Source organism: Hydra vulgaris, chromosome 15 (genome assembly GCF_038396675.1).
Source record: "Hydra vulgaris chromosome 15, alternate assembly HydraT2T_AEP".
Lineage (NCBI taxonomy): Eukaryota > Metazoa > Cnidaria > Hydrozoa > Anthoathecata > Hydridae > Hydra > Hydra vulgaris.
In genome coordinates this window covers 51,735,535-51,747,825 of record NC_088934.1, presented here as the reverse complement: position 1 = coordinate 51,747,825, position 12,291 = coordinate 51,735,535, and the positions used below count along the sequence as shown (strand labels likewise).

General features: G+C 28.0%; 1 protein-coding gene across 1 annotated transcript in view; it reads left to right on the top strand.

The window, feature by feature from the left end:
- Window positions 1-295: 295 nt before the first annotated feature.
- The window catches only part of LOC100211366 (charged multivesicular body protein 4c), a 30,799-nt gene continuing 18,803 nt past the window's right edge, over window positions 296-12,291 (top strand). The window contains exon 1 of the mRNA XM_065820536.1: window positions 296-576. Within this exon, the coding sequence (XP_065676608.1) occupies window positions 396-576 (181 nt within the window). The 5' untranslated portion in view covers window positions 296-395. The remainder of the gene's footprint in view (window positions 577-12,291) is intronic.

The window sequence follows — 12,291 nt, the reverse complement described above, 5'->3', positions numbered from 1 at the left end:
CAAAAACTTTTTTTTTATCCTTGAACGTCAAGAATTCTCACCTGTCTTTATTTTCTTGCGCATATAATTTACACATTAAAAGTTTTTTGTCAACCATTTTTTTGCTCTTTGTCTCTTAAATGTGCTTGATTTTGCTTGTTTTCTACTATTCACAATTTCAAAAGTTTTAAATATTTAACTTGAAAAGTTTTTAATATTTTTTTGAACACTCAAAATAAAAGGTGAGGGTGGGAGGATAAATTATTTGGCGGTAATTTCCAGTCATAAAAGTTTTTGTTTCGTAAATTTTTATTACGTAATTATTAAATAATAATGGTGGATAGCGTAAATGAAACAGTATCTGTGTTTACAATTGCATATAATAATATGAGCTTTTTATATTAATACATTTCCAAATGAGTTTAGCCAAAATCTTTGGAAGTACAAAAAAAAAAGAAGATGAGCCAACAGCATCAGAAGCAATTCAAAGGCTCAGACAAGCAGAGGAACTTTTAACAAAAAAGTCTGAGCATTTGGAAAAAAAAATAGCAGAACAACTTGAAATAGCTAAGAAAGCCGGAACAAGAAACAAAAGAGGTTTTTTTTCTGCTGTAATTTACTTTCTAGTCTAAATCCTACCCTATTGAAACTTATTTGAGTAAATTGGAGACTATAATGTAGTTTTAGACAAATAAAATGCAATATTTTTACCTTTACACTTCTAATTAAATAATTGAAAGAGCATTTTTTTTGTATTTTTAAACCTGAAAAAGTATGTTAAATAACTATAAGTAAAAGTAATAATAAAATAAAAAAAACTATTAGTAATAGTTATTTAGTTTTACTTAACTGTAATGTAATAATAATATAGTCAAGTAAAATTTTACAATATTTATTTAATTTGCAGCACAAATGATTTTAATTAATAATTTTACAAATTTTTTTAATAAAAAGAAATTTTTTTTTACAAAAGTTCAATAATAGAAACTTGTTATTTCTGGAAAAGTTGTTTTTTACTTAAGTGAGGAGAAAATATTTTTAATTATTTCTTTTTGCTAGACTTTAAATAAATTGATTTTTTCTAATTAAAATATGTTAAAAATAAGAAATAATATTTCTTTCATTTTAAATACTCATAAGCAATTTTTCTTATACACGCAACAAAATAATCTAAACTAACAATTTCCATTTGTGATTTGTTTTTCTTATGTGCATGATTCACATTATACAATAATCTTTACTAATATAAAAAGTATTAGTTGCAAAATAAAGCATACTGGAAAATCCTTATTTTCAGAAAGATTTAATTTTGTTTATTTAACAACTAAAATGTTTAATTCTCTGTTTCATGCATGATTCAATATTAGACTTGATATTCAAGTCGGCAATAAATTTCCAACATGAAAGAATTTTTGGTTGGCACAAAATAAACAATATCATTATAGTTTTACTATAACAACATATGAACAAGGTTTGGCAAAAAACCTGTGACACTTTATGGTCGGCAGTTAATTTAAAATTGCTGAAAACTAAGATTAACTTTAAAGGTTGATATAGATGATGTTTAAAAGAAAGTAAATTGGTCATTGATATTTTCATTGGTTTAAAAATGCTTAACAAAAAATATACCAATTTCTGTGGGTGATATTTTAGAGTTGCTCATAAATAAATGCATTGTTATTATGTTTTTTTTCCACAATTTCCAAAAATATATATTATGTATAAATGAAATATTATTTACTTTTACCAAAAGTATTTTTATCTTTTATTTTATGTTGTCTTTATATAAGTTGACTAAAACATCCTTCTATCAGCATTAAAAAGGCAAATTATCTTGTGAATATAATAATCTCAGCTTGCATTTTATAATTTTTAGTTTGAAAACTAATGTCACAAGCTGCATGTGTAGAAGATAATGTTTAATTAAGTTTATATGAAATATTATTAATACTATATACTTTTTAATATAAGTTATATTTGGTTTAGAAACAGCAAAAAACACAATTTTTGCAAATTGTTTTTAAAATTATTTTCAGAACAAAAATTATGTAATATTTTAAGTAATTCATATTCTAATTACTTTTTATAAGCTCAATAATCAGATATCAGTAGTAATAGTAGAACTAGCTTATAGGTAATTTTATGTAAAAGGAAGATAATCATTTTAGTCTTCACTCAGGTTTTCTTTAAATTTTAATCAGTGTTACCTATCAATTTACATTAAAAAAGTGTAAAGTTTAAAAGTTATGACATTTAGCCTTTTTTCTTAAGCCTTTTTTTTTTTTTTATCAAGGCTGCCATTATGGATTTTATAGTTGTATTTATTAATTAATAATTTTAGATCTAGTGAAAGAGAATGGCTAAAAATTGGTACCCATCATTTGTGAGGGTGCTAAATTCAAAAATATTGAGAAAATAATGTGATTTAAAATATTTGACAGTTATTTTTCGATTTCAAAATGGTCAATTTTCTTTTCTCTTACTATGAGTTATCAGGCCTTGTTATGAGATTTTGTTTTGTAAAGGAAAAGTGTAATGCAAAATTTTATATCATATTTATATCATGTATGATTTATATCATATTTATATCATATATGATTTATATCATATTTATATCATATTTATATCATATCTGATTCATCTAACTACTGTCCCGTCTTCTTCCTATCATAAGCAAGGTTTTTGAATCTTTAATTAACAAACACTTAATTTCTCATCTTGAATCTAATAACTTACTTTCTGACCATCAATATGGATTTCGATCTTCTCGTTCTACAGCTGATTTGCTAACAGTAATAACTGATAGGTTTTATCGTGCATTAGATAAAGGTGGAGAGGCTAAGGCCATCACATTTCAATCACATTTCAAATCACATTTCAAAAGCTTTTGATAAAGTTTGGCATGCTGGTCTTCTCCATAAGCTTTCTTCTTATGGTGTATCTGGCAATACCTTTAAGATAATTGAATCCTTTCTTTCCAATTGTAGTATAAAAGTTGTCCTCGATGGACAGCACTCTTCTTCTTATTCTGTAACTTCAGTGGTTCCTCAAGGTTCTATCCTTGACCCTATACTCTTTTTAATTTACATTAACGATCTTCCAGATATTCTCACATCTAAGGTGGCATTGTTTGCTGATGATACTACCATTTATTCTTGTCGTGATAAGAAACCAACACTCTCTGATTGCTTGGAGGGGGCATTTGAGCTTGAAAAGGATCTCACTTCTGTTACAGCATGGGGATCACAATGGCTGGTGAACTTCAATACAGATAAAACTCAATTTTTTTCAGCCAATCGTTATCACAATAAGTTAGATCTTCCTATATTTATGAATTATCTTCATCTTCTAGGATTAACTCTTACTTCCGATCTTTCTTGGAAACCATATATCCAATCCGTTGCAAAATTAGCTTCTGCTAAGGTTGCATCTCTTTAGCGAGCTCAACACTTTCTTACTCCAGATTTCTATTCTCTATCTCTATAAATCTCAAATTCGGCCTTGTATGGAATACTGTTGCCATATCTGGGGTGGATCTTCTAATGATGCCCTTTCTATTTTAGACAAGGTGCAAAAATGCATTGTAAACATAGTTGGACCTGCTCTTTCAGCCAACCTCCAACCATTATCACATCATCCTAATGTTGTTTCTCTTTCTCTTTTCTACAAATTCTGTAATGGGCACTGCTCTAAAGAGCTAGCGTCTCTTGTGCCATCTACTAAACTTCACTCTTGTGTTACTCGTCATTCAATTAAGTCTCATCCTTTTTCTGTAACTATTCCTAAGTGCTCCAAAAACTCTTATTTATCTAGTTTTTTTCCTAGAACATCAGTTCTTTGGAATTTGCTTCCTTCATCTTGCTTTCCTGATTCATATAATATGCAATCCTTTAAGTTGTCTGTCAATCGTTATCTTGCTCTACAATCTTCATCTTTTTTCTTCCAGTAACTTCCGACTTTGATTAGTGGTTGCTTGCAGCCTTGTTGGAAACGAAGATGTTTAAAAAAAAAAATTATCATATATACTTATATTGTTAAAAGTCAAATTATGGCAGTTATGTATTTTAAAGTACGGTATTAAATTTAATTTGAAACCACGTTAAAAATAATTGTAGAGCAAATTTTTATGAGATTTCTTATAAACCATCTCAGGTTTTAGTGAAACCTTTTGATTTTGTACAAATATATGAGAAAAGCATGTTTTGAAAATTTTAGATCAATATCCAATATGATTCTTGAGAAAACACTATTTAAGTAGTGGGCTATTTTGCATGAAATTTTACTCTACAAGCAAAAAGATTTTTTTCATCGTTTTTAAAAACTAATAACTTTGAAACAAGTTGGTTTTACACTTCAACTATTTCAAGATAGCAAGTATGCTATGGATACTTTTAAAAGAACAAAAAATTTAAATTCTAACATTTTAATTGTTTCTATAATGGCAGGCTAAAATAGATATTTTTGTTTTGGGATTAAAATTTTTTGTGATTTAAAAAGCTTAATCTTAAAAACTAGTTCAAAAATTATTCCAAATCAAATTGCCTGTTGATCTATACGTGGTGGATAAATATTTTTAAAAAAATCAGTTGAATAAAGAGCTGCATTCAAAAGTTATAGGTCATCAAAATGAGTCGAATCAAGATTTTTTTTAAATTTATCCACGTTGCAAAGCATCTGTTACCTAAGATAGCACCTTTTTTTCATAAAATTTTTTTATACGCATCAATCAAAGAGTGTTGATTAATAAAAACCAAAATAATTAATGGGCACTTATTTATAATTTTTTTTTAACTATTTAGACAATAAAACGTTTTAAAGACAAACAAAATTAATAAAATTCACAAAAAATTAAATCTCATGAATAATAAAATAATCTCATTGATTTTTTTAAATCAATATTATAAAATCTTCTTCTGTTAGACTGGACCTTAAGAGATCGTACTTTGCATAAAATATGCATCAAGGGTACCCAATAGAGATCATCTCTGCGTGGCCACATGAATTTGTTACATAAAGAAGACCTTTTCATAAATTTAATATGAAGATTGTTTTTTTGATATATATATATATATATATATGAATTTAATATGAAAAAAGCTGGTTTTTCTTTTAAATTTGTTTTCAAATGTTGGAAGTAGGTGGCTTGACTCTTTGATTTAAAATGATGTTATCTTAATTTATCTAACTGTTCATAAAACATTTCAGTAAATTCATCTAAACGTAAAGTTGCTGGTGCTAAAGTACATTGAAAATTTGATTTTTGTCATTGGTAAAAATTAACTCTACTAATTTCATTTTCATTAAACAAAGTGTCAATGTAATCTCATAAAATCTCTTTTCCGGGACATTTATAGCAGCTATGCAGCATACAATCTCTATTTCCAATGCTACAGACCATTAATTTCAATAAGCTTTTATAATCTGCAATTTTAGAAATTTTCTGTACAGGGAACTTTACATTTTGATGGTACTGGCAAACACGAACTGCATGCAGACCAGAAGCACCACCCACAGGAATGCATCACTTGGGCCTTAGCTCACAAAATTTTGAAAATCCTACTTTAAGATATTTGTTTTTGTTAAACTCAGTATGAAGTTCTTTCGTATTAACTAAATGAAGTTGTTTTCGGATGTGTTGCTTTATATCATCTACTTTAACTGAAACAAGCCCTTTCTTTCCTGGACAAACCCTTGAATATTCATCGCATTGATAGAACTAAACAAACTCTGCTAAGTTTTCTACCCGATTTTGGAGAAAGTTTTGATAATATTCCACTTTTTTTTTTTTTTTCTGGCTTGTCCTACAGATCTTTTTGAAGTCAAAAAATACTTCTGACTTTTCTCTATTGACCAACTGTCTGCAGTAAGTGTAAGAAGTGTGATTTTTTGGATTTTGACAATGTTTTGTTAAATTTTAATTTTTTTGAATCATAATATTGTCTAAATCTTTGTTTATTTTTTCCAAACAATTTTTGAAGGTGATTCAATTTCACCAAGTGCAGCTATTTCTAAACCTAGCACATTGGCAACACCCTTTTGTGTAAGAGCTCTTATATTATCAGTTTTACGCTTTCCATATGAACTCTAACTTTTTTTGAAACAAGTTTGAGAGGTGAGGATCTAAAACTTGCAATACTTAAATTAAGGTCTTCTTTTAATGTAAGGTTGTCAGCATAAAATTATTTTTCTTGGAGTTCATTTTCTTTTGTATCACAACCCCCGGACTGAGGTAAATTAAGGGAAATTATTGCAGACCTCAATCTTTTAGAGGTCGGCATCAGGTCGGCAAAAATTATTTTATACAAAGGTCTTACCATAAAACATAGAACCAAGGTCAGCAATTTTTTGCCGACCTCAAACACTTTCAGGTCTGCATTGCCGAATGCCGACCCTAATTCCGAGGGTTGGTATCATGATGTTTGCAATGCAGGGTTTTTCTGCAACTAGTGCAAATTTTTTGACCAGTTATTAAACCAAAATCTTTGCATATGAAAGACTGATAACTCTAAGTAAAAGATGATTATTAAATATTGTTTCACATTTATTTATTACCAAAGGTATTTGTATTAAATTAAAGTAAACATTCTTGTAATAGTTACGAATAAAATCTATGGGGTTTACTTTACCTCTCAAAGAAAGAAGCTCTTGGTTTAGTCTAGACAGTTCTTGGTAACATTTACTTTTATCAGGCTTATTAAACTTGACCAGATAGCACTGCTCTTATAATGCTTTACCAATACAGTAAGGAGAGAGCTCAGGCATACTACTCATTATTAAGTAGTTCTAAAAAACTACAATTTATTTAACTTTATTAGTACTTTTTAGATTGACATACCAGTATTATAAAATTAACTAAAACAATAACTTAACTTTTAAAAAGTAATAATTTTATGGAAAATTTAGAGTCTTTAGAGATTATAAATAAGTACCCATTAATTTTTAGGTTTTTATTAATTAACACTTTTTGATTGATGCATTTAAGAAATTGTATAAAGCTAACCAAAAACAAAACAAAAAAAACTCTGGTTCAAATTAAAAGTAAGTGGTTTCAAACATGATCTGAAACTTAAATACCTGGAAACAAAAAAATAGTAGCGGTGGAGATGAAACGAGTAGTATTTGAGTATGAAAAAAAATTAGCCGCAAATGCAAAATCGAATCCAAAAATGATTTATTCTTACGTCAACAAAAAACGAAGCATCAAAATTAGTATCAAAACGCTTTTGGATCAAGAGGGCAATTTGATTAATAATTTTAAAAAATTGCTGAAATGCTTAATCTAAAATTTCAGGAGTCTTTTATCAAAGAAAATTTAGACAAACTTCCAGATTTTCTGATACAAACTAACTTCAAATGTGATGACAACACTAAGAATATTTTCAAATTGGAAGTGGTTTAAAAAAATTAAGAGTTAAGCAAACATAAATCAAGTGGCATTGACGGAGTTTATCCTCATGTACTGTCTAACTGTTCTGAGTCATTGTCTCACTCAATTCTATTCTTATTCAAATTATCGTTTAATATCAGTAAAATACCAGAATTATGGAGACTAGCTAATGTTACGCTAATTTACAAGAATGGAAGTCATTTGGATATTTCAAATTACAGGCCCATTTCCATAACATCAGTGGTCTGTAGAGTAATGGAGAGCATCATAAAGGATAAAATAGTAGAACATCTTTCCATAAATAATTTAATATCAAAGGATCAACGCAGCTTCATTCAGGGAAAATCATGCACAACAAACTTGCTTGAATCGTTTGATGTAATCGCAAAAGCTACCGAGAACGGCATTTCTCTTGATGTAATAATAAAAGACTTAAGCAAAACATTCGATCGAGTACCACACACACGACTTTGTTTAAGAAAATTAATAGCATATGGAATAGTAAATAAAATGCTCATTTGGATAATTAGCTATAAAATGAATAATTTGAATAAAATAAAATGCTCATTTGGATAAACAGCGTGTCATACAAGGAGACACCATTTCAGATTGGCTTAACGTGCTTAGTGGGGTTCCTCAAGGCTCAGTTCTTGGGCCAGTACTGTTTGTTATTTTCATAAACAACTTGGCATCACAAATCAAAAATAATCCAAAACTTTTTGCAGATGACACAAAAATGATTGGGATCATCAAAGACAAAAACGATTCGATCAGTTTGCAAAACGATATCAACATTATATCAAAATGGTGCGAAACATGGCAAATGTCCTTAAATGAAAGCAAATGTAAAGTAATTCTCATTGGAAAATCAAATCCAAAGTTCAATTATCAGGTAAATGGGCATCAGTTATCAAAGGTAGAATTTGAAAAAGACTTGGGAGTGATTATCAGCTCTGACTTGAAATGGGACTGACAAATCAACTCTATAATAGCAATGTCTAATTGCATATTGGTTATTTAAATACATTAATATAAATACAGATGATGTAAGATGCTCTTTACATCAATGGTGAGGCCGCATCTAGAGTATGGTGCTTCAGTATGGATTCCAAAATTTCATACTGAATTCCAAATAGAATAAAAAATATCAAAGTGATTGAAGTAGTCCAAAGAAGGGCAACTAAACTAGTCTGAGAAGTTAGATGTAAAATATATGAGGAAAGGATTCGATGCCTTGGTCTGACAACATTTGAAGAAAGGCGTATAAGAGGAGACCAAATACAACAATTCAAAATTAAAAATGGACTAAATAAAATAAACTTTTATTCAAGTTAAAGCCAAGAAAAATATGATCACGGTACAAGACAACAAAACTATTTAACTACAGAACAAAACAAGTCTGATATCCGGTACAACTTCTTCTCAAACAGGATAATTAAACGATGGAATCAATTACCAGTAAACTGTTAAAACTCAAAAACAACATTTTAAAAAAGAATTATGACAAATTTACAAAAAATGAATATTTTCAACTACCATAAATAGTCTTTATATAGCCAATTCTCACAACTTTGTTGTTGTAGTTTGAGATTAATAATCATAATAAAAAAACCTTTTTGCTTGTAGAGTGAAATTTTATTTAAAATATCCCACTACTTAAATAGTGTTTTCTCAATAACCATATTAGATATTGATCTAAAATTTTCAAAACATGCTTCTCTCATATATATGTACAAAATCAAAAGGTTTCACTAAAATCTGACATGCTCCCTGAGGGACCTATGCTCCACTTGGCATGGAATAACCCCAATATTGTTATAGAAAAAAATTATGAAATATGAAATTTAGTTATTGTTTGAAAAAAAAAATATGAGAAAGCAGTAAAAACTTCAATTTTAATTAGTTTAGCGCCACGCTCCTAAGGAAAAAAGTGGAGAATGGGAACCTTACATATACACGACTTTGTCTTATGTTTGCTTTCTCACAATTTAGCTTTTTTTTATTTTAAATTGAGGGAGCAATTGTTTATGGATGAATTTATTAAAAGTCAAAAAAAAACTATTAACAATTCTTTTTTTAACTTTTTAGCTTTAACAAAATCTTCACCTTCTACTCATAAAGTTATTAATTATGTCTAATCGACATTCATTCTATGATTAATCTAAAAAATTAATGATAATGAAAAAACTTTTGTTAAAGAGCAAGTTGAAACAAAAACAAAAAAATCATCTTTTCATCAATTTTTTATATAAAGTTTACTAAAAAAATAATTTTGCCTAGAGGCTTGATTACGGTTTATCCGGCAACCCATTTATATGCAGCTATAAGCTTTTGAAATTTTACAAGTAGAAAAAAAAAACATTGTTAAATGAAGCATTTTAAATTTTTGAAAAATTTGTTTATAAGATAAAAAAAAAATTAAAATTATTATTTCACAAGTGTTGTGAAAATATTTTTTACTAAAAACTGTTTAAAAAAGTTTTAAAGCATAACATTAATATTGTAACCTATAGGTTAAATTGTCATTTTGTATGTAAAATGGGAAGAGCACAATGCTTCTGAACAAGGTCTGAGTTATGCTTTCATAATCTCCCAGAGTTGCCCAAATCTTAATGATTCAATTTTTTTTTTAATTAAAAAAGATGGTTTTGATCTCTCAAAGCGTAATAAAGATATGTTATTTTAAAATTTAGACAAACTGTAGGGGGATTTTAAAAAAGAGAAAGACTTTTTTAATGTATATCAAATCAAGTATATTTCGAAATAAGTTATAAAATTTCAAGGATATTTACAATAGTACAAGTACTAATATAAAGTAAATACCTGAATATACAACATAATGTCATAGTCAATGATGAAAATAGTAATAATAACTGATATCAAGATTACTAATTATAATAATTATAATAGCAATAATAATAATAATAATTGTAATAAGAACAATAATAACAATAACAGCAACAAAAATAAGAACAATAGCAACAATAATAATAATAATAATAATAGTAACAAAATGATAACAATTATATTAAAAGGAGAATTTCATAAATAAAGACAATAACAGCAGCAACAAAAATTTAGTAAATAATGACTGCAACAACAAAGATTTAGTACGAAGTAGAGAATTGTTAAATGTAAAGAGAGAAATAAATAGATAGATAAATAAAGAATGCCAAAATATTGGTATTAATATTAATCATATTAGAATAAAAAATTAAATAAAAAAGTTTAAAAATGGCAGATAAAAAACCAGATGAATTGATATATAATAAAGAATTTATATATTAGTTTGTAGAAATATTTAATTGTATTTTTGTAACAAATAATTAAAAAGCTTGATTTTGAATTCAGAGTTTGAATTAAGAGATTTTAGATTGGGGGTAGTTCCATGAGCTAATACATTGATATTTAATGGATTTATCTCCATATTTAGCAGAGTGATGTTTTGGAATAACTAAGTTTAAGCTACTGATGGAGCGCCGAGGATAGTGACAATTTGCAAAGAAATTGTTGATTGATAGGGGAAGATTTTTGTGATGATAATTCCAGACAAATTGGCAGGTAAGGAATTCCACAAGGTTACCTAATTTTAATATATTGGAGATTAGGTCTAGCACATTAGATTTAAAGTTATTATACTGAAAATATCTTATTTTCAAGGCTTTATTTTGGAGATAAAATAACCTTAAAATTATTTGTTTATGGGATTGTCACCATACTTGACACGCATCTTAGATGGGACCCAAAAACAGCATGATATATATTTAGTAGAGTTTCTAGATTTACATAATGCCAGACTTTGGCTAGCATTCCATTAGATCTGCTGAGTTTCATTGCTAAGTCATTCAAATAGCCTTGAAAAGAAAGATTAGAATCAATTTTAATCCCAAGATATTTAATAGAGTCTAAAGGATAAATTTTTGGTCAGCTTAGTCTGAAATTTAAGTGCTTATTAACTGGTGCCAGATTGGATTTAAAGATGATCAGCTATGTTTTGTTAGAATTGGGAGAAAGTTTATTAGAATGAAGCCACTAAACAAGATTACCAAGATCATGATTAATATATTTGTTGATTTTTTTAAGTGATTTGTCAACTAGTAGCATATTAATATCATCAGCAAAATAGTCAGCAGTTGCAAATTTAAAAGAAGTATTTAAGTCATTAGTAAAAAAAGTGGTCCTAAAACTGAACCTTGTGGGACACCATTTAAGCAATTCTGTAAATCAGATTTAGTGTCATTAATGGAAACAAACTGTGTTCTTGTTTTGGAGGTATGAAACCATTTTAGTGGGATGCCTCTTATTCCATAGTATTTTAATTTTGTGAGAAGATGGAGGGATCCACAGTATCAAAAGCTTTTTGCAAATCTATTAACACCCCACATGCTTCTCAGTAATTTCAATAAATGCGAGGGTTGTGGAATGTTTGCTTCAAAATCCATATTGATGTTGGTACAAGCATTTAAATTTTTCTAGAAACTTGTATTGCCTGTAATGCATAGCCTTCTCAAAAAGTTTGCTTAGGTTGGAAAGAAGGGAAATGGATTGATAGTTAGAAAAGTCTAGTAGAGAGTCTTTTTTTATAAATTGGAATGACTCTAGCTACTTTAAAAACTTCAGGGAATTTGCCACTTTTAAAAGAATTATTTATCATAATGCTAAAAGGTTGTAGGTAAAAAATGTAGGTATGCTGTTAGGTCCATAACTTTTATCACTTTTAAGAGAATTATTAATAAGACTAGATACTTCATCTTCACTCACAGGATCAATAAAGAAAGTATTAGCATTAGGCAAATTAAGAAAGTCTCTATAAGTACGTTTTGATGGCATGATTTCATTGAGTAGTTTTTCACGAATAGAGACAAAGTAGTTATTAAATATATTTGAAACAGTGGCATGGTCTGTGGTGATATTTTCATTCAGAT